Source organism: Vulpes vulpes, chromosome 5 (assembly GCF_048418805.1).
Source record: "Vulpes vulpes isolate BD-2025 chromosome 5, VulVul3, whole genome shotgun sequence".
NCBI lineage: Eukaryota > Metazoa > Chordata > Mammalia > Carnivora > Canidae > Vulpes > Vulpes vulpes.
In genome coordinates, this window is record NC_132784.1 from 64307455 (window position 1) to 64335371 (window position 27917).

The 27917-nt window shown below is 50.6% G+C and overlaps 2 protein-coding genes across 7 annotated transcripts; one reads left to right on the forward strand and one right to left on the reverse strand.

The window, feature by feature from the left end:
* BATF2 (basic leucine zipper ATF-like transcription factor 2) lies at positions 1-20736 on the reverse strand. 4 transcript variants are annotated; one of them, XM_072758383.1, is made up of 4 exons: positions 19313-20736; positions 6282-6562; positions 4912-5013; positions 1-1636 (listed from the first exon to the last, which is right to left on the reverse strand). In XM_072758383.1, the coding sequence occupies exons 2-4, from the start codon at positions 6318-6320 to the stop codon at positions 959-961; spliced, it is 819 nt and encodes a 272-aa protein (XP_072614484.1). In that variant the 5' UTR covers positions 6321-6562; positions 19313-20736; the 3' UTR covers positions 1-958. The 4 variants fall into 4 exon arrangements, with proteins under 4 accessions (XP_072614484.1, XP_025860279.1, XP_025860278.1 ...); XM_026004494.2 differs by lacking the exon at positions 19313-20736 and adding an exon at positions 12991-13113 and having other exon boundaries at positions 1-1633; XM_026004493.2 differs by lacking the exon at positions 19313-20736 and adding an exon at positions 12991-13113.
* On the forward strand, positions 20229-26778 carry ARL2 (ARF like GTPase 2). 3 transcript variants are annotated; one of them, XM_026004488.2, is made up of 5 exons: positions 20229-20633; positions 23479-23589; positions 23685-23918; positions 25329-25409; positions 26276-26778. In XM_026004488.2, the coding sequence occupies exons 1-5, from the start codon at positions 20569-20571 to the stop codon at positions 26553-26555; spliced, it is 771 nt and encodes a 256-aa protein (XP_025860273.1). In that variant the 5' UTR covers positions 20229-20568; the 3' UTR covers positions 26556-26778. The 3 variants fall into 3 exon arrangements, with proteins under 3 accessions (XP_025860273.1, XP_072614486.1, XP_025860275.1); XM_072758385.1 differs by having other exon boundaries at positions 23685-23902; XM_026004490.2 differs by having other exon boundaries at positions 23685-23847.
* Positions 26779-27917: the final 1139 nt, after the last annotated feature.

The window sequence follows — 27917 nt, forward strand, 5'->3', positions numbered from 1 at the left end:
AAGAATTGGAAAACACTTTATTTGCTATAACATGTGTGCTGAGACTTGTCCTCAGCATCCTGGAGTGTATCAAATACTAGCATAGTGTTTGTTTACAGGTGTATGAAAATCTGGGTGATGAATTGGGGTTTCTCATCTCTGGTCCCTTATAAAGAACTCAGTCCCCCATGCCCCCACCCCACCAGATACTGCTGCTGACCTCTAGCCTGGGAGAAGGAGGGGGCTCTTTGGGAATAGCCCTCAGAGCTGACCCTGGAGAATCTCCCAGAGGTCTTGGTATGGCTATGGGTGCCCCTCCTGCAGAAATCCCTGGGGAGACTGTTCCAGGCTTCTAAGCAAATCCAACCCACAGGTTCAGTTCCTTGGCACTGAAAGCACTGCTAGGGAAGAAAGAGTCCACTTCTGGGCTCCTGATTGGCCTCTCCCCATCCAGGCTTGAACTCTGGACTAGCCCCAGCTAGGGCGAGGTTTCAGGAACGACAGGGCTCTGTGGCCCTGGGAATCACAAACCAGAAGATAAAGCTCCTCCCCACTCCCAGCACTTAAACCTTCTCACACCAGCCCCCAATTTCTAGGACTTCAACTCCTAGGGTGCCTAGACCAGGAGATACTCCTAGGGTATCCCACCAGGAGGAGGAGGAGATGGTAGTATTTCAGGTCCAAAAAAAGGCTGTGTGACCTTGGGCACGTCACATGGCTTCTCTGGCCGCTGTCTCCTTTATCTAAAAAGTGGAGTGATAATCGGATTTTGAATGACCATGAAGTCAAAATAAGATAATGGCTGTGACAGGGCCTGGTATAGTGCTGGGCAGCAGCGAGGACTTTCTTTTCCTGGTGAAATGCCAGGTCAGCTGGTCAGCCAAGAAAGGCAACTGCCAATGGTAAGGGAGGAGATGCCTGTGTGCTGAGGCTGCCACTTCAGCCCAAGGAAGGGGCTAGCTCAGCTCCCAGGGATGCCTTAGAAGTAGACTTGAGCAGAGGAGAGCAGGGGGAAGGCCAAGAGTAGGTGGGGGCTGGGATCCACACCCAGCCCTTGTTGGTCTGCTGCCAATAACGCTGGTTTGTGCTCCCCACCCTCCAGGCAGGCCAGCCCCAGGGCAGCTGAGAGGCTGTCAGGGCCCAGCTTCCCTCTGGTGGGGTGCTCCATCACAGGGGGCTGTAGAGGGGCGGGTTGGGCTGAGGGGCTGGGCAGTAGAGTATCGAGATTGCAGGAAGGCCTCAGCAGGCTGGAGCCAGTGGGTGAGGCTGACTGGATGGGGCTAGGGGACAGTTGAGCAGGAGGTGCGGTGAGCTCAGTGGAGCCAAGTGACAGAGAGGGCAAAGGGGACAGGGGGAGGCTAGGTGAACTATGAGGCTGTGGATCTGGAGAGAGCCGGTGAGCCAAGGGAGAAGAGACTGGGGTCTGAAACAGGCCCAGCTGCTCCTGGCAGCCATGTTGTCCATGGGGCACAGGGTCCGGGGGCTGTTGGGTCTGGGCCCAGCGGCCAGGGGTCACTGGAGCCAACCAGGTGGCACAGTCCATCCGGCACCGGCACTCATGGGCATGCAGGGTCCGGCTCCACCACAGCAGCTCCGTCTGCAGGGCCTGGATCTCCTTCCGCAGCACATGGTTGTGTTTCTCCAGTGTCTCGTGCTGCTGGGGGCAGAAGCAGATGGGTGGGGAAGGGGATGTCAGCCAGCATCCAGAGCCCAGCATGAGTCCTGTCCCCTGTCTCCAGAGTCCTTAACCTAGGGGGAAAGATACTGCTGCCATCCAAATGTCTGAACTAGGGCCCCTTGACTCCTCTCTGGCCAACTCTGCACAACTACCCAGCCCACCCTGTCCATTCTACCCCTGAGGCCATTCTACCAGGCCATTCTACCAGGGCTCAGATTGGCCTGCTGTGCATCCTTGCCACCAGTTCCCTAAGCCAGCTGGTCTCTACCAAGCCAGCCAACTCCACTCACCTGAGAACCCCACCAGCCTCCTAACTGGGGCGCCTCTGAAACCACTCTGTTTTCTTGGCCCAGAGGAACCATTTGGCAATTATATCATCAACTGAACATTAAAGTCCTTTAAAGGCTTCCCCGCCTCCCTGGGCACAGCTGCCCCAGCTCACACCACCAGCTTGATCTCTCTGACTTTTCCAGCTCCCCTTAACTTTCTGTCCCTCAAATGAACTCTGCTTCCTCACCACATTTCCCATCTCCTCTGCCTGGACACTCTGCCAGCACCTTCTCCCCTGGCCTAATCCTGACCTTGTCATAACTTAGAGGTCATTCTGTCTTGCACACCTCTAGGCTGCTTCATGCCACTATCAGACCTCCCCAGTGCCCAGAACTTATTCACTGAGGCACTGTGGGAGGAGCCCAGAGTAGTATTTCACAGGGTGGCAGCACTGGTATGTTCTATTTGGCACCCCTGAATCAGCATCTGGTAAGCTCTGTTCTTCTGGACTCCAGGTTCTGAGAACCCACTGAGAGTTAGCATGCAGCTCAAAACAACCATTTATACTGACAGCAATGAAAGAACTTTTTTTCCACAGCAACTAAGGCTGAATGACTTCCTCTGGTTCCCTTCCCAACCCCATCCCTTTTGTGGACAATTGTTATTTATTTTTTTCTTTTTTTCATGTATTTGAGAAAGAGAGAGAGACTGCGTGTGTGCGTGCGTGGAGGGGGGGGGGGCAGAAACGCAATCTCAAGCTGACTCCTTGTCTAGCACAGGGCCCTAGACTCCAGGCTTCATGCGGGGCTCTGCCTCACAAGCCATGAGATCATGGCCTGAGCCGAAACCAAGAGCCAGATGCTTATCTGACTGAGCCCTTCCAGGACAGTTTTTTTTTTTTTTTTAATTTTTATTTATTTATGAGAGAGAGAGAGAGAGAGAGAGAGAGAGAGGCAGAGACATAGGCAGAGGGAGAAACAGGCTCCATGCACCGGGAGCCTGACGTGGGATTCGATCGCGGGTCTCCAGGATCGTGCCCTGGGCCAAAGGCAGGCGCTAAACCGCTGCTCCACCCAGGGATCCCTCCAGGACAGTTTTTAAACAGAGAACCCACAAGGGTATTTTACATAAAAATGTTGCTTAGGGCATGAACTCAAAGTTCTTTTTTTTTTTTTAACTCCAAGTTCTAACAGGCCTCAAAGCCATTAGCAGCCCGACCTCCAGGCTGGTCTCTGCAAGGGGAATGATGTTTTTAAAACATTATCACTAGGTCACCAATCACCTAAATTTTTCAAAGGCTTCAATTTACCTGCAGAAATGGAATCACTTGATGGTTCCCTCCTTCATTCATTTGCCACCTCCAGGCTGCTCACAGGTCACCTCCTCAGGAAAGGCCTCCCCAGTTAGGTTTCCATCACTCCTCCCTCCCTTGCCTCGTCCCTGCTGCATTTTGGCCCCACACCACTTATCACCAGCTGACATTCCCCAATCCCTCATGGATAATTTATTTGTCTGTCTGGCTCCCCAATGAAAATACAAGCCCTAGAGAGTGTGGGGTAGGCTTTTGTCTGCTGCGTTCACAGATGTATCACGGATGCTTAGAACTGTACCTGTCACACAGGAGACACTCAATAGGCCTTTCCAGAAGGAATGATCACATGAATGCATGAAGTCTCTACCCCTGCCAGGCAGGCATTATCCTGGTCCTCACTCATACAGTGTACCAGGTGCTGCTTCCTTGTGTCCAGGCCAACCCTACTTCATTTGCTGGCAATGCTTTTTCTTACCTTCAATCCTTTGGAAAACTCCTATGCAACCTTCAAGACCAGCTCAGACTCCCTCTCTGTCATCACTCTGATGCCACTACCTGTGTGTTGCCCCACCTATGTGCTCCTAGAGCACTTTCTTTTGACACCAGCATCTGCTCCACAGGGCATGACTGAGTTCCTTCTCTTTGTTGGGCACTGTTTCAGGTAATGGGGAAAAGGAAAGAGCAGGAGCAGATAGTTCCCTGACTTCATGGCACTTCCAGTCTGGTGAGGAAGACAAGCAATGGACCTCTACACATGTAATCAAAGTTCAGGCCTAAGAAGAAAAGTAGAGCAGAGTAATAAGTACCCAGCTCTTTAGATCACGTGGCTTAGAAAGGCACTTCTGCAGAGGTAATGTTTAAACCAAACAGCTGGAAAGAAGGGAGGATCTAGCCAGACTGTGGTCTGAGGATAGAGGGAAGAGTCTCTGCAGAGGCCCTGGGCTGGATGTGCTTGCTCAGTGAAAGAACAGGGAGAAGAGGATGTGGGCCGTTAGGGGAGGAGGGTGGATGGGGGGCCTCGCAGACAGCGCAGAGCCTTAGGCATGGAGGGCTGGGAATTTCACTTAAGCTAAGGCGCTAAGGCGTATGCAGCCTTCCCAAGGGCCAGGTCCTAAGCCCAGCTCTTAATCCTTTCCCTGGGATGGAACCAGTGATGTCCTTTCTCTCTGCCCAGAGGAAGAAGAAAAGCTCCAAGGGTCAGGTTACCATCCAAGGTCAAGTTACCATCCAAGGTTAAGAGGAAAGTATAGTGGAGCCCTCCTGCGCCCCCACTGGGCTCTTTACCTCCTTTAGCCTCCATGAGGGTCCTGCCAGTGGGCAAGGATTATTGTTCTGGTTTTTTGGATGAGGACAGTGAAGCTCAGCGAAGGAAGTGACTTGTAGCTACAAGTGCCACGGCTGGGACTCTAAAGCCAGCCCATCTTAACCTAAACCAGTTTCTCATAAGGTGCATGCTTGTCTCCTCTCCCTAGATCTGGGGCGCCTCAAGTACAGGGCTGGGCCGCAGACACACCTCTGTGTCCCCAGAGCCCAGTGCATGTCAGCACCTCTCTCAAACTCAGGTGACCTGGAAACATACAGCAATGGAGGGGGAGCTGCTCACATGGAGTTAGGGATGGAGAAGAGGGGACCAGGCCAGGTAAGGGGAGACAGGGTAGGGAAAGGACCCCACCTGGTGCAGGGCATCTGCCTTGTCTGTGTGCTTCTGCCGGCTGCGTTGGGCGGCTGCGCGGTTCTTCTGTTTCTTCTTCAGCCTCTGATGCTCCTCAGGGTCCTGCAGGGTGTGAGGCAGAGGGCTCAGGGGTCCTGGCAGGTGCTTGCACCGTATTTCCAAGCCATCTGTAAAGCTACACCCTTCCCAGTTCAATTCCCTGAAGGTCTCCTTTCTCCTAGAGGTCTCCTCTGGCGGCTCCCTGGGCACCCACATGCAGCATCGCTCGCGTGGCACACCTTTGTGGAAACACCTGCCTCACCCACACGTCCTGCTTACAGCTCATGATGGGGAAGGACAAACGGAGAAGCCCAAAGCCTCAGTGGGAACGCAGACAGAACTGACTTGACACCCACACTCTCCTTAGCAGCCATCTGGCTCTGGGAAAATCACTCCCTTCTCTGAGCCCAGCTGCCTCATCTGTACTGAGAGGCACTGGTGCCTTCCTCACGGGCCATAAAGCAGCCACGAGCTTATCATTAAGGGTAGGGCCATGGTCTGGTTCAGCTCCATGAGCCCGTGCTCAGCTCTGACCCAAAGCTGATATTCAGTTACTCAATGAATATTTATTCAGCAACTACTATGTGCCAGGTGCTGAGCTAGGGGGACAGAAGAGCAAATAAAACAGGCAAAAATGCATGAGTGGACTCAGAGCTTCCCAGCGGTGCCCTCCCGATTCCCAGGACCCCACATTAGGAGATCCATGAAACTTACACAAAATATTTAACCTAAATGCCCAAAGTTTTGGAAGGTCAGGCAAGAGAGAATGTTGGAGACCTCACAGTCCAAATCACCCTCCTCTATGTCACTCTGGGGCTGTATTCTGACTGTAGGGAGCTCAGGCAAGACCTTGACCTCCCTGGCTGAAAACCCTATGCTGCTCATGGTCACAACAGGCCCATTCCAGGTGCTGGAAGTGCCAAGACACTAGAGTCTGGGGGAAAGACTTGCAGTGGATAGCAAGGGGTGGGCTTCTGGTCTTTGGGTCCTAGATGAGGAGCAGGGCCTCCAAGGGGAGCCAAGATGGAGAATTTGGGGAGGGGAGAGAATGCTCCCATAAGGGCAATGAGGGAAGGGTTAGGGTTAGGAGACACATTATTCAGGAGGCTGCATTCTACACTGGAGGCTGGCTATGCAATTTGAGAGCCAGAAAGCCCTCATTTCAATCACCTGGAGAAACTGAAGCCCAGAAAGGGGGTATGTGGAGCCCACGGTCACACCGCCTCTATGTACAGAGCAGGGACTAGAAGCTCTGACCACATCCCTCCCTGCCTGGGAACTGGGGATATTTGGCCCCTTCTCATCCCCTGTCCCTGGTTCCCTGTACTCACCGTCCTGGGCAGAAGCTCATTGTCCCTGCAGAGGTGCATGGCTCAGGCAGGGGGTGCGCAGAGGCTCGATTCAGGTATCCTTCTGTCACTGTGACCTCCCAGTGCCCTCTGGGGGCCCAAGGAAGTGGCAGCTCTTTTAAATCCCTGGTGACCACTCCGCCCCCAGCAAACCCAGTTTCAGTTTCTTCTAAAGCCACTGGCTGCTCAGAATCCCTGGCTCGGGTTGGCTCACGTGGCTGGAATTTCCTAACACGAACTGGCCTTCCGGTTGGGCCCCTTCTCTGAAAGGAGAACAACAAGGGAGAATGGCCAGGGGAGGGGACACCAAAATCCTGTTACCAGGAGGGTGTTCTGGGGGAGGGAGGGCAGGCTGCCAGGTGCAGAGCCAAGAGGCAATGTTGATGGGGAACCGAGGGCTCATGTGGGACATGGGAGAGCCTCTGGGCTCTGGAATTATAGGAATCCAGGTTCACAGCCCATCTCTGGCCCGTTGGAGCTGTGCTGTTTTGAGAATGTGATTCAACCTGAGTCTTAGTTTCCTCATCTCTGAAGGATGTAGGGGGATGGCACAAATATCTACTCACAGCTTCATGTAGGAACCAAGCAAGATAATACAACCACCTCCAAACCCTCTGAGCCCATGTTGAGGCGAGTGTGCAAAAATAAGCAATGCCCCTTAAATAGGAGAACAGATGGATAAATTACTGTGTTTTCATTCAACAGACCACGCAGCAGTAGAGAGAGTGATGTCTAGCAGTTAGGAGAACAGCTTCCAAGCTATGTGACTTGGGTACATAATTTCACCTTTCTATGCCTTTGTTTTCAAATCTATAAAGTGGGGATGAAAATAATTCCGTCGTGAACATGAAGTGAGTTGAGGCAGGCAAGGCACTTGCAACTATGCCTGGTGCAAAATAAAAGTTCAACAAACAGGGGCGCCTGGGTGGCTGCAGTCTAGACCTGCAAAGGGCTCAGGTCACAATCCCAGTGTTCTGAGGTGGAGCCCTGCATTGGCTTCCCTGCCCAGCAAAGAGTCTGTTTCTACCTTTCCCTCTGCTGCTCACCCTGCTTATGTTCTCTCTCTCTCTCTCTCTCTCGAATGAATAAATTAAAAAAAAAAAAGAATTCAACAAATATTTGCAATTTTGATCTGGTGGGCAATTCAAAGGTGCACTTAGCATCATGCCTGAGAGTCTGTCATGTCCAGTTGTTTGAAAATCACAAGCTGCAACGAGATCTGAACAACATCATTTCTGTAGGGTTTAATAATATGGATATGTATATATGTAATAAAAGTCTAAAAAATATGCATGTGAATGAGAAATACAAAATTCAAAATGTGGTGGTGTGGGGCAGGGTGCACCAAGGGGGACACACAGGGATTTCAGTTATGTCTGTGGTGTTTTGTAGCTTAAACTCTATGGTAATATTATTATCCACATGTTGGGGTATACCTGAACTGTTTCCTAATAAAAACCTCTATTGGGATCCCTGGGTGGTGCAGCGGTTTAGCGCCTGCCTTTGGCCCAGGGCGCGATCCTGGAGACCCAGGATCGAATCCCATATCGGGCTCCCGGTGCATGGAGCCTGCTTCTCCCTCTGCCTGTGTCTCTGCCTCTCTCTCTCTCTCTCTCTCTCTCTGACTATCATAAATAAATAAAAACTTAAAAAAATTATTAAAAAAAAAAAAAAAAAAAAAACCTCTATTAACGACCCAGCAAGGCCTGAAACCTCCGGCAAACCTGCATGGTGTTTTCTCTAACAGAGACCATGCTTGGACGGGACATCTGTTTGGGAGACAGAGGAGCCAGTAACCCCAGTTGGAACATAGTAACTAGATGTGCAGTGCCCAGGGTTCCGTGGTCTGGTGACTAGAGCACCTGGGGATAGTGCCTGAATCCTCAGGGCTCATGGCTGATGCTGTGAGATCACAGGGATGGCAAATAGTGTAGATGTGATCTTCCGATAGGTAATGGTGTCCTGCAATGTTGTGTGGAGGAGTTCACAGCTGCTGCGTTGGAGCTTCTTAGGAAAGAGCCCTGCAGGTGAGTGGCAGCATCTGCCATGCCATGATTGATTAGTGATGTCTGTCCTGAGCAGGGCATGGAGAGTGACCACTGGCTTGTTCTGCCTAGAATTGGGCAGGCAACTGCTCTGGGCTTTAGAGTCAGACTTGACTCTGATACTTGGCACTTAAAGGTCGATGACCAGGAGCCTCAACGTTGTCACATGTACACTGTAGATGACAAAGAGACCGTACCCATTTTACAAAGTTGTTTTGAAGATGGAAAAGAATGAGCCGGGCAGCCCCGGTGGCTCAGCGGTTTAGCACCACCTTCAGCCAGGGGCGTGATCCTGGAGACTCAGGAACGAGTCCCATGTCGGGTTCCCTGCATGGAGCCTGCTTCTCCCTCTGCCCGTGTCTCTGCCTCTGTCTCTTTCTGTGTCTCTCATGAATAAATAAATAAAATCTTTAAAAAAAAATGAGCTGAGAAGAAGCACTTTGTATATTGTAAAGTGCTTCCCCCTAGAATCTGTTCCCAGTAGTGAGATTTGTGGGAACACAGGATTAACGAAGGCTCATCATTTTAAATGCCCAGGTGGGTGGATTTGGCATAACAATTGGGCCTGGCCCTCCTTGCTTGAAAGGAGCCTGGGAGCAGAGACTACAGTGGAGCACCCCCATTCAGTGGGCTGCCTTGATTTCTCTGGATTATTTTTGTTTCTCGGAAACCAAGAGGGCCAGGTCATCTTGCCTGAGGCAGGTACCTAAGGGACTCATTAAACCAGTCCATGAGCTCCACAGGGAAGGATCTGGAGAAGCCACACACGATACAACCAAGAAAAAAAGAATCTGTGTGGCAGGGGGCCAGTGGCTAGGGCCCAATTATTCTCCACCTCAGCCCCCAGCCCCAAGCTTGGACCTCCCGTCTTTTCCTCTGCAGACTCTAGCTTTGGGTGGAAAGGACACAGTCAGCAAGTGTGCCTGTGGCCCCTCTCAGGAGGCTACAGCCCTGGAGGAAGTCTGGAGGAGGCAGCGTTTATGGCTTGCTCTCCCTGAGGAGTGGCAGGGATGAGGGACACGGGATGGGTAATGTTTAACCATGAATGGCTGTGCATGGCTTCCCCAAGGGGTGGACAGCCTCCCATGCTGGCAGGGCAGGCTTCGGGGTCATGCGGTCCAACCTCTTACTTAGAAGGTGATGAGACTAATGCCTGGAGAGACTAATGCCAGGTGGCCTGGAGGGAGGCGGCAGGGCTAGAGGGAGGACACACCTCTCTTGTCCACAGGCAGTGCGGAAGGGCCTGATCCTCCAGTTTATTTTTTTTATTATTTTTATTTTTTAAGATTTTATTTATTCATGAGAAACCTACAGAGAGAGGCAAAGCCATAGGCAAAGGGAGAAGCAGGCTTCCTGCGGGGAGCCCAATGCAGAACTCGATCCCAGGACCCAGGGATCATGACCTGAGCCAAAGGCAGATGTTCAATCACTGAGCCACCCAGGTGCTCCTGATCATCCAGTTTAAAGCCAGCAGCCCCCAAGGGTGAAGGCTGGGAGGCCTCCCTAAACCAGAGTTACAGAGTGAGCTCTTGGGCAATAAAGTCATTACCCTTCTCACCCTCTGAAGTATCCCCAGGGTTTCAAACACTGCCTCCGCATAATAGGTGTTCAGCTAATGAATAAATGAATACAAGTCCTGCAGACAGCTTGCCAGAAACCCCAAAAGCCTTCTTGATGAGTAAAGAAATTTCTGAATTACTCATTCCTACAGGGCCTGCCCTGGCTTCCTGGGGTGGGGGGGATCTCTCCTTGACCAACCTCCTTATTTTACTGGTGAGGAAACTGAGGCACAGTGAGGATGCAGTCACACAGCTGGTTGGGAGAAGCCCCATTCCAGTTCCTTTCCACACCTTCCAGGTTTGGAGAGATGCTGGGGATCTCCAGATGTCCAGGAATGAGGATTCTCTTTCTAGGTCTCCCCACCCTGTGTACCCCTTATTTGAGGCCTGGTGTTCTCGGGGGAGCTTCAGCTGGTGGATAGCAGAGAAAGAGGCCAAGAGGCTGCTGGTGGGACTGAGGCTATCGACTTCCCACTTGCAACTTAAGAGCTAAACCTCAGCTGGTACAAGCCCACAATCCACCGGGGTGTAAGACACACACCCAGCAGGTCAGCTGGCAGGGTGGGACAGGGAGTCTATGGCCCCAGAGGGCACTTCCTACTGGGGAGATCTTTCCAATGAAGAAACTCTTTAGCAAGGACATCAGAGGGTGGACAGGCTCCATCCTGGGACCTGGAACTTGATCTTGGGCAAGTCATTTAACTCTTCATGCCCCTCTGTCAAATGGGCATAATAATATAAGGATTTGATGAAGTAGTAGTTGCAAAGGGCTAGAACAGTGCCCGGCAACAGAGAGTCACATAAACATCTGTTAAACTTCTAACAAAGGCACTCAATAAATATTTGATAAATTTTTGTTCACCCAACCAAAGGCTTGTATTTTATTTCATTATTATTTAAGAAAAAAAAAATGGTGGAGTACATGATGGATGACTTTTTTTTTTTCCAATATAATATATTTTTTGTGGGAAAAAAGTGTTGGTGCCCATGTGTAAGCAGAAGCACTTAATATTTGATGAAAATTGCTCAAAATTTCTCATGCTTATAAAGGAGTATCATCAATAGGAGAATTCTTTTTTTTCTAAATGATCTAAACTCAAGCTTAAGTTACTGACAGACAAGTCTAGAGTGTACCAGCTTCATGTACAGCTGGATCACAATGCCCAAACAATTTCCTCAAGAGCCAGTGTCTCATCCTCACTGTTCTAGTAAGATGACCATGAGGAGAGTGCATCCCTCCACCTCTGCCACTTTCCCAACAAAGAGCCAGAACTTGGTTTGGTTTAAATCATGTAGCTATTCCTGATCAGTTACTGTGGCCAGGAGATAAAGTAAGATAGGCAAGGCTAGGGTCCCCGGCCCATCCTGGAGCCTAGGAGGAAGGGTCAGCCCTAGGGACTAGGGGTGAGGGAAGGGCAACCCCCAAAGGCTGTTGGCAGGAGAAGAGGGAACGGATACTGGGCTGATGCCACCACCTTGGCTCAAATTCGGATATGAGGAAGCTGCTACTATAGTATATCCCTTCGCAGAGTTGCATCCCCAGGTGGGATGGACTCAATGCCCCCATGTGTCTCTGACACCGACCCTACACCCTCTTTCCATTGTTTCACAGGGACCCATGGGTGAGAAAGCAGAGGCTGGGCAAGGGGAAGACTCCAGATGAAATGAATGCTGTGCAGGGATTAGGGCCGTGACATTGTGGGGACTCCCCAGGGCAGGGGGAGGAAAGGACTGACTTTCACTTCAGCACAGTACCCTGTGAGTGCTCCACAAGCTGCAATCTGCAAATATCCAGGCTTCCCAGGAACCAGGTGACTTCCCCAGGGTTCTGTGACGCTGTCACGGATCGGTTGTTAGTAGGAGCTGCTATATGTGTCCATCCTTCTTCCTGCCGGGCCCTCGGCTGCCCCCAAAGCCTTGTGCTGCTGATTCTCGGCTATTCCTTTCACATACACATCTTTCCAGGAAACTGATTCAAACTTTTGGAAGTCGTCAGGGAGTATAAATAATAAACAACTGAGTGCTAGAGTCTAGAGTCAGCAAGCTGCCCAGGGTTCTGCAGGATGTGACCCTGGTGACCACAGCTCCTGGGTTTTCCAGGTGGTCCTAGTCCCAGGCAGTCTAAGGTTCAAATCCCTGCACTGCCACTTCCAGCTGTGCGACCTTAGACATGGCCCATGGTTTCTTTGGGTCTCAGTTTCCTTGTCTGTAAAATGAGGATAATACCCTCTTTTGCCAGAGCAGTCTCGATGAAACCACATATGGAAAGCAGTCACCCACTGGGTGGCTCAGTGGGTTGAGTGTCCAACTCATGGTTTCGGCTCAGGTGATGATCTTGGGATCATGGGATCAAGCCCCGCATCAGGCTCTGTGCTCAGAGAGGAGTCTGCTGGAAATTCTCTCTCTCTCTCTCTGCCTCTCTCTGCCCTTCCCCCAACCCCCCCCCCCCCCACACACACACACTCTTTCTCTCTCTCAAAATAAATAAAAATAAAATATTTTTTAAAAAGAAAGAGAGAAAGCAGCCATCAGCAAGTTCCCTCTTGGCCCAGTGTCCCTGGCTGGCTCTCCCTTGTGATGTCACCACTCCACTGTCCACTGCAGATGGCAGAGAAGCCCAGGCTGGGTACCCTGCTAAGATCCTAGATACTGGAGAGGAAGGACTGTCACCTTGACCTTTGAGGGAGGCTTTTCACTCCTCAAATGGCTCTCCCTCATTTTGGCTTTGGTGTGGTTTCCTACAAAGGCTCAAAGAGGCAAGAAGGCCTTACCTGGAGGCTGGTGGAGGGAAACAGCCAGCCAGGGTCACGAGCAAGAGCCCGGAGGGCTGGAGAGGGGTAGGACACAAAAGCCCACTTCAGTGTGGCCGGTGTCTCCCAAACAGAAGACGAGAGAGTGCTTGCCTAGCTGACCCATTCCAGGTGCTACACCAAGGGCACCAAGATCTTTGACAAGTCATGGTCAGAAGATTCTAGACTGGCCATCCAGTCTCTTTGCTTTATCTGTGGGGAAATTAAGGTTCGGAGAGAGGAAGGGACTTGGCCCGGGGCAAGGACATGGCAGAATCAGGCTGAGAGGTTCTCTTACCTTCACACTCCTCTGGATCCAACTCACGGCTCCTGGCTCCGGAGCAGAAATAATGAGGGCACAGAGTACCCTCGGGAGGACAAGGCACGTTCCCCCTTCCTGTGGAGGAAACCTGCTATGGGTCTGAGGGGGGAAAAATGAGGCACCTATGAAGATGGGGCCTCCCACAGGTCCTCCCCATGCAGAACAATGGTCAGGAAAGGCTCCCAAGAAAACCGGATCCATCCGCAGCTCATGTGCCACAGGCACGAGGCCTTGGGCAGCCAGGTGCCCTCTCTGGGGCCCAGTTTTTTTAAGATTTTATCTATTCACTCACGAGACACACACAGAGAGAGAGAGACACAGGCTGAGGAAGAAGCAGGCTCCATGCAGGGAGCCCAACGTGGGACTTGACCCCAGGACTCCAGGATCACACCCTGGGCCTAAGGCAGGCACTCAACATCTAAGCCACTCAGGCCCTGGGGCCCAGTTTTCCCATATAGCCAGTGAAAGACTGTGATAACCCATCTTCCTGGGCCCCTCTTGCTGTGGCTGGAGGCTGGGGCCAGCCTGAGGCCTTCCGGGAGATGATCACCTTGTAGCCAGAGACTGCCATTTGAGACAACAGAGGAGGCTTTCTATCAGGCAAGGGGACTTCGAACTGAGGGTGGGTATCCAGGCACGGGAGGCCTTGGCCCTCTTCTGACCCTGCCATCTGCCCGGCTCCCATTGTAGGCCTCAGCTCCCCCGCTGCACAACTGGGGGTAGGGAGGTACACAGGAGATGCCCTTTTCAGTGTTGGCTTGGTCTGGGAGTTGGTATCTGTCAGATCTCAGCAGCAGAGGTGGGGGCCAAGCCTGCCTTGGTCTGGAGGTCAAGAAGCCTGATAGTTAAGAACAAGGCTAATAACAGCTAGGAAGCACTTAATGGACCTCCACCTCTGTCTCTTTGACTCAGCAGATATTTACTGAGTATCTACTATGTGGCAGCCCTGCTCTAGGTTCTGGGAGACATTTGTTTAAAGAAAAAATAATAATAATAATTTAAAAAATTTAAAAAAAAAAAAAGGGATCCCTGGGTGCACAGTGGTTTGGCGCCTGCCTTTGGCCCAGGGCGCGATCCTGGAGACCCGGGATCGAATCCCACATCGGGCTCCCGGTGCATGGAGCCTGCTTCTCCCTCTGCCTGTGTCTCTGCCTCTCTCTCTCTCTCTGTGACTATCATAAATAAATAAAAATTTAAAAAAAAAAGAAAAAGAAAAAAAAATATGGGCACCTGGGTGGCTCAGATGGTTAAGCATCTGCCTTGGATTCAGGTCCTGATCTTGGGGCTCTGATATTGAGCCCCTCATCAGGCTCCCTGCTCAGCAGGGAGTCTGCTCGTCTCTCTTTGAGAGAGAGAGAGCATGAGGGGGTACAGGGGTGAGAGGCAGAGGAGGCAGACTCCCTGATGAGCAGAGAGCTCTGATGTGGGACTCCTGAGATCAGGACCTGAGCCAAAGGCAGATGCCCAACCGACTGAGCCACCCAGGCACCCCCTAAATAAAATATTTTTTAAAAAATCATTTTAAAAAAATCCAGATCCAATACCAGATGTGGATGATCAGGGGAGGGGGAAATGGAGGAATGTGGTCCAAAGATACCAACTTCCAGTTGCAAGATAACTAAGTACTAGGGATGTAATGTGTGACCCCAGACCTATAGCTAACAGTGCTGCATGAGATATAGGCAAGTTAAGAGAATAAATCCTAAGAGTTCTCATCATAGGAAGAATTTTTTTCCTTTTCCCTTTTCTTTTTTTTTAATTGTATTTAAATGAGAAGACGGACATTAGATGGATATTATTAACTCTGGAAGATACATAAATCAAACCCTCATGCTATATACCAGAAACTTACACTGTGAATTATTATATATACAGTCAATTTTTTGCAATAAAACTGGAAAAAAATCCATATCCTTGTCCTTGTGAAGCTTCCATCCTAGGATGGAAGGAAGGGTAGGGGAGAATAAATGTAACAACTTAAGGAAATTATATAGGCCGGCAGGGACGCCTGGGTGGTTCAGTGGTTGAGCATCTGCCTTTGGTTTGGGGCATGTTCCTGGGGTCCTGGGATTGAGTCCCACATCAGGCTCCCTTCATGGAGTCTGCTTCTCCCTCTGCCTGTGTCTCTGCCTCTCTCTCTCTGTATCTCATGAATAAATAAATAAAATCTTTAAAAAAAAAATACACACACACACACACACACACACACACACACGGGCTGGCAGAAGGCCTTAACTGTCTTGGGGTATGCAGAGCTAAGTAAATTATTTGGGGAATGTGAGTGGGGATTAAGGGGTTTCAAATTTTTTCTTTTAAGATTTTACTCATTTATTCGTGAGAGACACACAGAGAGAGGGGCAGGGATAAAGGCAGAGAGAGAAGCAGGCTCCATGCAGGGAGCCCCACATGGGACTCAATCCCGGGACTCTAGGATCACGCCCTGGGCGAAAGGCAGACGCTTAACCACTGAGCCACCCAGGCATCCCAAGGAGTTTCAATTTTAAAAAGTGTGGTCAGGGTGGGCCTTAATAAGGCATTTGAACAGCAACAAAAAAATTTTTTTGAGACATTGGGAATTTGAACAAAGAATCAAAGAGAGGAAGGTGACAACAAAGAATGGGTTAGGGGTAGTGGGAATATGCTGGTGTGCTGGGGGATTGATAGGGGCAGGGGAGGAGTAGGTGATGGGGGCAGAGAGTCTCGTGGGCCACTCATGCAGAGCTTATAAGCCCCTGGAGATCTCTGGCTCTAACTCTGGAAGATACAGGGAGCATCCAGCAGGCAGGGGAAGGATTTGAGCAGAGGAGGGACAAAATCTGAGCATAGGATAAAAAAAGTCCCTCTGCCTTGGGGAGAAGGAATAGGAAAATGGGGGGTGGAGAGGCTGCTGTAGTGATTGGGCAGGTGGAGTTATTGTTTATTGGTTTATTGTTAATGGTTTATTGTTTATTGTTAATGAAGTGAAAAGAGTGGACCTGCCTCTCAGGTTGCCAAGTAAAGGAACAGCCACTATGCTCCCACCACCCCATTCACCCTGCCAGGAAACAAGAAGCCTAGGCACAGCCTGGCTCTTGAGGACACCACAGGCACAGGTGAGGTGGGCGTGGACATGTTTGTTGGAAATGCTCAGGTTTTCAAAGCCTTCCCTGCACCCCTAAGATTCTGGACAAGGCTGATGATGCCATGTGCCCTTGGATGGATGACAAAGGCGTGTGTAAACAGCTTGTTTTGTCATCTGTCAGAGAAGATACCTCCTCTGCCTCCCACTTGAGGCCTGGAACGAGGATGCTTGTACATGTGCGGCATCTGGCTGTGGCCAGTACCTTGAACACACCCACTGAGGACGAGGCCTTTCCTGGATACGTAAGGTTTACAGGAAGATAAGGGGTGAGAGTCTTAGAACAGGCCAGCGCAGAACTGTGGTCTGCAGGCCGTGGCCATTCCAGTGATTGGGTGGCACCCTCAACCTTCCAGTTCTTTGTTTACGAATTAGTAGGACAAAGCCTACACTTGGGTATGCTGCCACCAAGTGCTAGTTGATGCTCTTGTCATATGCATGACAAGATGTATCTCACCAGGGAGAAAAACAAGACTTCTCTTATCAAAACAGTAACTTTAAACAATCTCAACTAACACTGTACTTTAGAAGAATCAAATAGAAAAGTCCTCTAGGTATCTTAAAAACAGATATTTATATATGCAAATAAATAAAATACTTAGTATTTTGTTGCTTAATGAACAGCAATTTAATTAAAGCAAGGTCTTAAAAAAAAAAAAAAAAAAAAAAAGCAAGGTTTTTTCCCCTGCTTGCTGTTGTTCCAGGATGAAGAGTTCTGTTACTTTTCTTTGACAATTATAAAGGTAATACACAAAATGTATAGCTGAATCAGAAAGGCTGTTCCTCTTAAAATTAAAATTATGTCAGAATTTCCTCTCCAGACTGGGTAAACACATATGCCTTTTAAAAAGGCATCTAGAACTGTATCCTCAAGTTACAATCCTCTTACTTAGCCTCAAGAAACTCTCCCTTCGAAAGCAGGTTTCACAGCTGTCAGGCTTTGGTATTTCAATTTCCCAAAGCTCTCTTGTGAAAAAAAAAAAAAAAAAAAAAAAAAAAAATATATATATATATATATATATATATATATATATATTCACAGTTATATATAGCTACAGCTCTATAGATCTTTCCCAGTTTTCTTCCAAAGGTATTCCCTAAAGATTTTACTTAAGAGCACCCTTTCCAAAAAAAAAAAAAAAAAGAGCACCCTTTCCTCCTTTAAATGGGGCAAATGAAAACATTGCCTGTCACTCACGAGACCCCTGCACTTGTCTTTAAAAGCCCCTTCACCCCTCCTCTTCACCTTCCAGACTAGATTTCTAGCTATAGGCAATTATTATCTTTTTAAAGATTTTATTTACTATTTATCTTAGAGAAAGAGAGAGAGCATCCATGTGTGAGGTGGGGGGCAGAGGGGGAGAAAGAGAGGGAAAGAATCTTAAGCAGACTCCATGCCGACATTATCTCACAGGAGCCCCAACCAAGAGTTTGATACCTAATCAATCAACTGAGCCACCCAGGTGCTCCCAGGCATTTGCTATTCAAAAGTTAAATGTGCACAGAGCTTGCACGCTATTTGTTTGTTTTTATCGCTATTCATTATAATCCTACCCTGGGGGTCCTGGGAAGCTACAACAGCTTGCACAGGGCAGGGCTTTCATCCTGACATTTAAACAAGGATTTCTATACTAGTGATGGTAGTAAAGAGAATTGATCCAGATCTGCCTAACGTAATAATTTTAAGTTTCCCTCAACCTACTCCAGAGTTAACAATTGAATTACAGTGATTGGGATCCCTGGGTGGTGCAGCAGTTTGGCACCTGCCTTTGGCCCAGGGCGCGATCCTGGAGACCCGGGATCGAATCCCACGTCGGGCTCCCGGTGCATGGAGCCTGCTTCTCCCTCTGCCTGTGTCTCTGCCTCTCTCTCTCTCTCTGTGACTATCATAAATAAATAAAAATTAAGTAAATAAATAAATTTAAAAAAATGAATTGCAGTGATTTTTTCTTTTCAAGATTTTATTTATTTATTTATTCAAGCGAGACACACAGAAAGAGGCAGAGACATAGGCAGAGGGAGAAACAGGCTTCCGACTGGAAGCTTGATGGGGGACTCAATCCCAGGATCATGACCTGAGCCAAAGGTAGACACTCAATTGCTGGGCCACCCAGGTGCCTCAAAATGCAGTGATTTTCAAACTTCATGACTAGGACTCTCAGTAAGAAGTACCCATGTACATATAAATATCTGGATTTTTCAGCGAACATTACTTACCTTTACTTCATGGGCAAAGGCAGTGTCTGTTCTGTTCATTCCACATAATTTTTTTGCTAATGCTGCTAGGTTTAACCATATGAAACTGACAACTTTGTCGTCAAAATGATTAAATATGGGAGATTTCAATGGCTCAACTAATTTGTGACACTGAAGTAGTTTCACATTCTATTTAGTGTGTTGTGATCCTGTAGGAAAATACTGTCTAGTGGGTTATTATTATTATTATTTTCAAAACTAAAATGGGATTGAAATGTTTGTTTGTTTTTCACTTGGCAAGACATCTTTCCACACAGGTACGTTATGATCCATCTCACCCTTCCAAAAGCTTCACGGAATCCACCAGCACAGTTACCCCAGCTTAGGTAACTGACCCCCACGAAGGCACTTAGATTTTTTTTTTCAATTTCTTGTTGTTCCAAACCATGCCACAGTGAACTTCCTTGTCATAAACGTTCACGTGCTGGTGCTGGAATTTTTGTAGTACAGACTCATGAGGGCAAGATGGCAGGCATCTTGATCTCTTACTTGCTATCTCAAAGCCTTTGAATAGGAGTTAGGCTCACTTTCTTCCCTTGTGTGTGCTTGGTGGAGGGTGAATAGTACTGAATGAGGGTGCTCAGCCAGGGACCCTGTTCTGTCCAGGCCCCTGTTCACAACCTTCTTCTGCAGGAGTGGAAGCTCAGGCTTGCCCCGGACTTCTCCCTCTCTAGACAAACACTAAGGAGAGACCCTGAGAAACAGTACATCTTACTTCAACAAACCTCTTAGGGTTGCCAGGAGGATGAAATAGAAAACATGGGGTGCTTTATAAAACAATTCACAGAAATCAGCCATTATCTTCAGCTCAGGACAGACTGTTCTTTCCCATATAGTAGACAGAGCCTACTCTGTGTTGCCTACTCACATTTACCCTGCAGAGGGCTGGGAAGGGTTCAATGGAGAGCAATAAGCTCAGCTCACCCTTCAGAGTTTACAGTTCGCCTAGTCTCTGCCCTCATTTTCTTCACTTCTTCAGGACTTGAGCGCTAAGGTAAAGAATCAAACTCTTAGACAAAGTCATTCATTTAACAACAGGTATTTGTTGGGGATCCCTCGGTGGGCCAGCGTTTTGGTGCCTGCCTTCGGCCCAAGGTGCAATCCTCAAATCCGCGATTGAGTCCCAGTTTTGGAGTCCCACATCAGACTCCCTGCATGGAGCCTGCTTCTCCTTCCGCCTGTGTCTCTGCCTCTCTCTGTGTGTCTCTCATGAATAAATAAATAAAATCTTAAAAAAAAAAATAGGGGGACGCCTGGGTGGCTCAGCAGTTGGGCGTCTGCCTTCGGCTTGGCGCATGATCCGGGATCAGTCCCACGTCGGGGTCCTTGGGGGAGGACTGCTTCTCCCTCTGCCTGTGTTTCTGCCTCTCTCTCTGTCTCATAAATAAAATCTTTTAAAAAATAAAAATAAAAAAATAGGTATTTATTGAGCACCTAACATATGCCAGTCACTGATAACTAACCATCACGAACAGCTCAATAGTCTCACTGGCAAAATGAAAAACAGTGCTTCTCAAGAGACAAACGACGGGCATCCTGGGCGGGATATTCTTTGTGTAGGGCTCCCCCCTACCCTCTAAACGAGGGCGACTGTACCTGGTAATTGGGACAACCCAAAAATTCCCCCGCCCCATCCCGCACATTTCGAAATGGCCCCTAGGAGGCATTTTCGCCCCAATGGAGAAACCCCGGCCCACACTCTAGGATTCCAGAAGACAGGGAAAGGGTCTGCCCTGTAGGTGGCAGGTTTAGGATGATGCCAAGGTCCAAGAAGAGCAGGATCTGCACTCCGTTTCCGGGAAATCGGGCCTTACAGCGGCCCCGGAACTAGCTTGTCCATATTCTTGGGGATTCCGACGCCTGAGTCAGAACACAACCCAGGTTTCCGTTCCCAGCAGAGCCTGGGGTCCCGGAGAGGAAGGAATGGCGGTACCCTCGGCCCCCAAGGTCTCGGGAAGAGAAGGGTTAAGGCAGGTGGCCCACAGATGCCCCCAGCACCGCTAGAGGGACTATCTCGGTGGCACCGCCCGGGGCTTCGCGGTCACGTGGGGGCGAGGGCGGGACCAAGCGAGAGGCCGGCCAATAGGCCGCGCTGTCGGTGGGCGTGATAGCCAATAGGAGCAGGGAGAGGGGTCCCGGGACTAGGAAGAAACGGCGGCCGGGAGGGGGCTACAGGGACCATGGGGCTTCTGACCATTCTGAAGAAGATGAAGCAGAAAGAGCGGGAGCTGCGACTGCTCATGCTGTATCCTCCCGGACGCCGGAGCCGCGAGGGTAGCGGGGGGCGAAAGGGAGCACGCCGGGTGGGCGGTGCCAGGCGCCCCCTGCTGGGCGCGAGGTGCGCGGCCGGCGCGTACCAACTGCCCTTTGTGCGTCACGCACGTGGGCCCTACCAATCGCCCCAGCGGGGGGGGGGGTTGGGAGGAGACCGTACCACCGGCTCGGGGCGGGGAGGACTCCGTTCCCAAGGCCAAAGGTGAGGGTCTAAAAGCGCAGAGGCTGGACCAGATGTCCCTATGTAGGGGGAGGGGGACCCGGAGGCGACTCGGAGGCCACCACCCGGCGGTCGGGCTAGAGCGTGAGGCCGCTGTCCTCCCTGGCTCTGACCCCCCCCCCGCCCCGCCTCCGAGGGTGCCAGGCCCCGGCCCCGCCCTTAAGGCCCGGATCCCCGGGGCGTGCGGCCCCGCCCCGCCCTGCGATCCTAGGGGAGGTAGACGCCCCGGCTTGGCTTGTTTCTCCCGTGGGTCTCACGCCGGTGTCCTTGGCCGCACGCCGCATCGGTATTCCCGCCCCCCCCCCCAGGCTGATGGCTTGTAGGCCCGAGGGCCCCGCCGACCTTCTGCGTCCCGGTAGCGGGTGCCTGCACTCGTTCTCCCTTCTGTGTGCAGCGGGGGGACTCCGCGATCCCGGGGCTGGGCGGGTCTCAGCCTGAGCTCCCCGAGCAGCGGAGAGAAGACCTTAAAGTGCGCGGATAACCTTATAATACTGAGGAAGAGGCACAGAGCATTCACTCATCCAGTTAAACATTTACTGAGTGCCTTCTATGTGCTAGGCACTGTCCTAGGGGCTGGGGTAGAACAGCAAAAGAAATCCTTACCGTCGTGGACGGTCTATAATGCCATGGGGAGAAAGATGTTAACAAAGCAAATAGGTAAAATGTATAGGATGCATGGAGAAGAATGCAGTTTAAACAAGGTCAAAGAAGGCCACCATGAAAAAGTGACAGTTGAGTAAAGACCAGGAGGTGAGGGATGAACCATGTAGATGTCATCGCAAAATTTGTTTATGCAAAAGGAAGGGCAAATGCAAGGTTTGGAAGGAACTCAACTGGTGTGTTCAAAGGAATGTCGAGGAGGGCCGTGTCCCTGGAGAGCATAAGCAAGGAGAAGAGCACTAGATCATGACAGGACAACCGTCACCTCATGTGGCTTTTGGTTCTTGGCTTTTCCTTAAAAGGAGAAGTGCCCAGGAGAAGCATGATCTGGTTGCTTCACCACAGGCGAGATAGGATGGTAGCTTGGACCAGGACGGAAACAGTGAGGTGATGAAAGTTGGAGGACAGTTGATCCGAGGCCCAGCAGGCATTGCTGCTGGATTAGACTCGAGTGTGAGAGGGAGTGAAGTCAAGCCTGACTTCGGGTTTCTGGCCTGAGCCCTTCCAAAGAAGGAGGAACCACTTGCTGAGGAGGGGGCAGGGAGCAGGTTCAGAAAGATGAGAGCTCAGGTTTGGCCAAGCAAGATATCCTGAGACATCTAATAAGTATCCAGTTGGCAGCCGGATGATAGAGGGCCGGGAGTCCAGGGGAGCAGCTGGGTGGGATGTGTACATTTGGGCGTCACCAGCATAAAGATGGTATTTGAAGCTGTGATCCTGGGTGGGAGCACTAAGAGATGAGCATGGGTGAAGGAGAACTGAGACAGATCTGGATAAGAGGTCAGGGCAATGAGAACCCGGCAGAGGAGTAGAGGAGGGGTCAGGTGCTGATGATGGAGCAGGAAGATGAGGGCTGAGTACTACCCTCCACCTGCCAGAGAACAATGTGAAGTCTTTAGGGATCTTGGCAAGAGCAGTTTCAGGGAAGCAGGGGGAGCAAAATCTCATGGGTCCAAGCAAAAGCAGGAGGACAGAAATCAGAGAGGGTGAGTAGGGACAACGGTTTTGAGGAGATTTGCTATAAAGGGAAAGAAAAAAAGGAGTGAGTAGAGGGGAGAGGGATCAAGAGAGGGTATTGTTTGCTTTTAAGGTGGGGGAGACACCAGCTTGTTAGCTGATGGGAATGATCCAGTGGATGATGGAGTTGGGGTGTGAAGGAGGTAATCGAAGGCTGGGTCTCAGGAGAGCTCTGGTCACACTCATTCTACTGGTTTGAGTCACCTGGGGCCCCCTCCCAGCTGCAAGCACCCTTAAGGGTTGGAGGGACCCTGGGGGTATTCTCTCCAGCTGCTGAACTCACCCATTTGTTTGCATACTCACTGAACAGCAAAGGGTTTGGAACCTTCCAGAAACAGGTGAGGGTGGCCACCTCCAGGTCCTTGCTCTTGCTGTTTGCTCTGTCTAGAATGCTCTTCCCTTAGTCCTTTGGAAAGCTGGCTCCTTGTAGTTTGGTCCTCAGCTCGAGACCCTGAGAGAGGTGCCCAAGCTAAAGGAAGCTCCTGCAATGACCCCCGCCCATAGCCTCTTAGTTGTATTTCTTACACTCACCAGGAGCTGATGGTACCTTGTTTCTCATTTGTTTGCACTCTATTGACTGTCTCCGCACTACAGTAGAAGCTGCACAAGGGTGGGGACTTTGATTCTGGGGTATCCCCAGCACCAGAAGAGGGCCCGGCACAAAGTAGGTATTCAATAAATATTGTAGAGTAAATTAAGGAAACTTTAGTTAGGAAGAGATGATAAAAAAATCTTTATTTCTTGATTCTTTGCCATTTATCATGAGCCAATAAATTGTGGGTCAGGCTCAACTGAGTCAATACAGTTGTTCAACTGAGTCGATACAGGGTGGAAAATAACTTGTCCCCTAAAAGAGGGGCACTGTGATGTCACCACCCTGCAGAGTTCAGGGACTTCTCCTTAACCTAGTGTGCCCCAGCGGCCTAGACAATGCTGGCAAAACAACCATCCTCAAGAAGTTCAACGGGGAAGACATTGACACCATCTCCCCGACACTAGGCTTCAACATTAAGACCCTGGAACATCGAGGGTGAGCGGGGACCCCTCAGTGGGCTGGCCCAGGAGTAGGCAGAGAGGGTGGGTGAGGGGCCAGGCTGACCCTTGAGCCACTCCGTTCCTGTCCAGATTCAAGCTGAACATCTGGGATGTGGGAGGCCAGAAGTCCTTGCGGTCCTACTGGCGGAACTACTTTGAGAGCACCGATGGCCTCATCTGGGTGGTGGACAGCGCCGACCGCCAGCGCATGCAGGACTGCCAGCGGGAGCTCCAGAGCTTGTTGGTGGAGGAGGTGGGCAGGGTGCCTGGCCAAGCAGGCCAGGCCAGGCCTCCATCAGCATCCTGGTGTACATACATGGATGGGTAAACACTCTCCTCAGTGGAGTCCCTAAGGAGCCTGTGACCCCAAAGGGACACCTAGGGTGGGGTCTGTTTCTTCCCTGAGCCCTCACCATGTGCCCAGCACCCTTGGGGGCAGAGGCAACCTGTACACTTGGTCCAGGGGAGACCCACCATGCTGTGAACAGGACATGCTGTGAACTGAGACCTGGGTTCATGTCCCTTTGATGTCACTGCTTCACCACCCTCAGCTTCAGTTTCTGTACCTTGAATGGGCTTGAGGGAGGATGACTTGAGGCCCATTTATGAAGCTCTGGGAGGCAGTGGAGCCTGGCTTAGGAGTTGGACTCTTCATTGTGTAACCTCAGGCGAGACACTTAACTCTGTGAATCTCCATTTCCTCATTTTTAGGATGGGCTTTATAATTAGGGTGATCTTATAACTTATTATCTGGCCCAAAACACTTTCCTTGAAGTAAAATTTGAGATTTACAGCTAAGTTGCAAAGATAGTGAAGAGATATCCCATATGCCTTTCACCCTGTTTCCCTCATGTTAACAGCACACGTAACCACCATACATTTGTCAACACTAAGAAATTAGCATGGGTAAATTATTCTTAACTACAGATTTTCTTTGGATTTCACTAGTTTTTTTCATTAATACCCTTTTTCTGTTCCAGGATTTGATCTGGGTTACTACACTTGCATTTAGTTGAAAAGCAGGACACTTTTAAGAATGAAAGAGGGATTTGTGAAAAATTATGCAGGGACAATAGCCATAAACAGGACTGTTTGGGGTACACAGGGATACGGCCACCTGATATAGTCCTAGCCACCTCCAGAGCATGTCAAGCAGGTCTAGTGAGATCATGGCTGTCCATCTTTGGCCCTGGCCTGTCACCTCGAGGCCCTATTTCAGGCCTAGATCCACCTACCTACATGGAGGGAGTCCCAATCGGTAACACAGGAAGTAACTGGAAGCAGAGGCAGAGAGTTAGGCCTGCAGGGTGGTGAACAGTTAAAGTGCTACAGGAACTTGGAAGAAGGAAAGGTCACTTCCACCAGACCCCATAACCCCAGGATGGTTGCATTCTTTATGCAGCTCAGGTCATCAAATGGGAGCAGTCTAGAACCAGAGAGCTCAGGGATCTTCTTGTCCATCTTCCCCTCTCCATTTATGGTGGTAGGAACTGAGGCATAAAGGAGGGAGGTGCCCACTGGGCCCTTACCTAGGGCTCTCCCCCACCATGTGTGGCTGGACTCACAGGCCGTGTCCATGTTGTCTGCCCTACTTGGTAGGGCCTCTCCTACCACCCTGGGGCCTTGCCCTGATTTTCCAGGTTGATCTCTGATCCCACCTGCTCTGGGTATTTAGAGGAGGGGCCGGGGTGCCCTCTGAGCCCCCACTCCCCACCCCCTGTTTCTCTCCCCCAGCGCCTGGCTGGAGCAACCCTCCTCATCTTTGCCAACAAACAAGACCTGCCTGGAGCACTGTCCTCTAATGCCATCCGTGAGGTGAGTCCAAGCCTTTGCATAGGTCTGTGGACAAAAGGGGCACACGTTTCTCTGTTAACGTATTTAAAAAGCATTTATTAGCTTTTCTTGTGTGGCAGGACCTATGCAGGACACTGGAGATTCAGTAATTTATAAGAGCTAGTTGTGCCCCACAGCCTGGGGCACATGGCAGACATGCAAACATTATCCTACAGGATAACAGCAGCCAACCAGTAGTGAGTACTTTTTCTGTGCCAGGCTCTGCGTGGATTAACTCATTCAGTTCCCACCCCAGCCTCCTGCAGTAGGAACCATTACTGCCATTCTGCAGATGGCGAAGCAGGTTTAGAGAAGTGAGCTAACGTGGTCAGGGTCACACAGTAAGCAGACAAACGGGATTTCAGTGCAGGCCTGTGTGACCCCAAATTGTATCCTGCCTCTTGCTCTAGAGCATGAGCACCAGAATGAGAAAGAATGGGGTTAGAATCTTCATTCTGTCACTTACTAGCTGTGTGAACTTAGGCAGGTTGCTTAACCTCTCTGAGGCATTCTCAGAAAAATGGCCAACAATCCCTGGCTCTTTGGGCCCTAGGAGGAATGGATGAGAAGAGGATATTTGTGGGGCTTATAGCACAATGCCTGGATCCTAGCAGATGCTGGATTCTGTGTTGCTGTTTAGTTACTAAGGGGTAGTATTGGTGTGGTGTTGCACAGAGAGCCCCAGTGCCCTGAGGAACTGACAAATCTTCACCAGGGGCCAGGGGAGACTTCTGAAAGCAGGCCCTTGAAGGAGGCACGGATTTCCCCTGGACCAGGAGAGGGAAGGGGGCTGTTAGTGGCAGGGTCCATGGTCACCGGGGCCCCACCACCCTCTCCCACCTTCCCAGGCCCTGGAGCTGGACTCCATCCACAGCCACCATTGGTGTATCCAGGGCTGTAGTGCCGTCACTGGGGAGAACCTCCTGCCTGGCATTGACTGGCTCCTGGATGACATTTCCAGCCGCATCTTCACGGCCGACTGAACCACTCCGGATGCCCCCCACCCCACCTTGCAGTCCAGCCCCCTACGCCCGCCCTCATCAAGCACCATCCATGGGGGAACGGGAGTCAGCCAGCCTGACAAACACCCCCCCACCCCACTCTGTAACCTGCTGCTGCTGCTGCTAGTGCTGCCCACTGCTGCTCTGTGGCCAGCTGGCTCCCATGGCTGGAGGGCTGCTGCCCTGGCTGTCACCCTGGCTCCTGACCCAGCCCACCTGCAGCTGCCATGCCAAGAGGATAGGGCTGGGCCTGGGGGGGGGGGGGGGGGGTGGAGCTGCCTCTGCTGCTACCAAGGCTGTGGGCCTCATCCTTTGCTCAGCTGTGAGAATAAATCCTTTCTTGCCCTCAACTCCTTGTAGAGTCATTTGTTGATTCTACAGCATCACGAGGCCACCCGGAGTGCATGGCGTAGCAGGGCACTGATCATTTCGGTCAGAGGGTTAACTTCTGTGTAAGAGACACACAAAGAATTACAGAAGCTCAGGACAGGGCTGTAACTAATTCCATCTGGAAGAGTCCAGGCAGACTTCCCAGAGGAAGTGACGTTAAAGTTAGGCGTGAAGGATAAGTAAAAGTTCTTTGCATAGAGGAAGGAGGTGGACAGTTTACCAGAGCAACAGCTGTCCTCAGAGGAGTGGATAAGAAAAAGGGACACAGGGACTCCTGGGTAGCTCAGTGGTTGAGTGTCTGCTTTTGGCTCAGGTCATGATCCTGGGGTCCTGGTATCGAGTCCCGTATCAAGCTCCCCATGGGGAGCCTGCTTCTCCCTCTGCCCATGTCTCTGCCTCTCTCTGTGTCTCTCATGAATAAATAAATAAAAACTTAAAAAACAAAAAAAAAAAAGGAAAAGGGACACAGCTCCACATCGGGGCTCATGGCTTGCTGAATGGAATACAGGCTGAACTTGAGCTCCCAGTTCCCCACCATAGCCAGGAACCCTCTTGCAGTGGACTATCTACACCGATGCCGTATAGGCAGATTTGGCTCTAGCAGAGGGACCCACGTGGCCAAGAAACAATGCTCAAGGGCTCTTGGGAAGTGGGGAGGGGAGAGGATGCAGGTGTGAGAGCATGTGAGCATCAAGCAGAGCTTGCTAACCGGGCAGAGCAGGGAAGAGTCCTCTGAAGACTAAGGTGCTCTCTGAAGCAGGGTTGTCCCGCAGGTGGCCCAACAGGTGTTTTCACAGCACCCCCTTCTCCCTGCTCTGGTCCTACCAGTGGCTGCCTACTCTGTTGGATTCTGTTCAAAGCATTCTCCAGTATCATTGCATTGAAGAACAGCCCTAAGCAGGACAGACTCTCAGTATCCCGTCTACAAGGGAACTGAACCTCCAGGAGGGAGGTTAGGCAACTTGTTCAAAGCCACTCGGCTATGAAGTAGGGAAACTGGGATTTAGACCCAGCACATCGAGCCACTACGCCACACTATACGAGGCTTTTGTGTCTCTGCTCAAAGCTCAGATGCCAGGGAGAGGAGGCCTAATTGGTC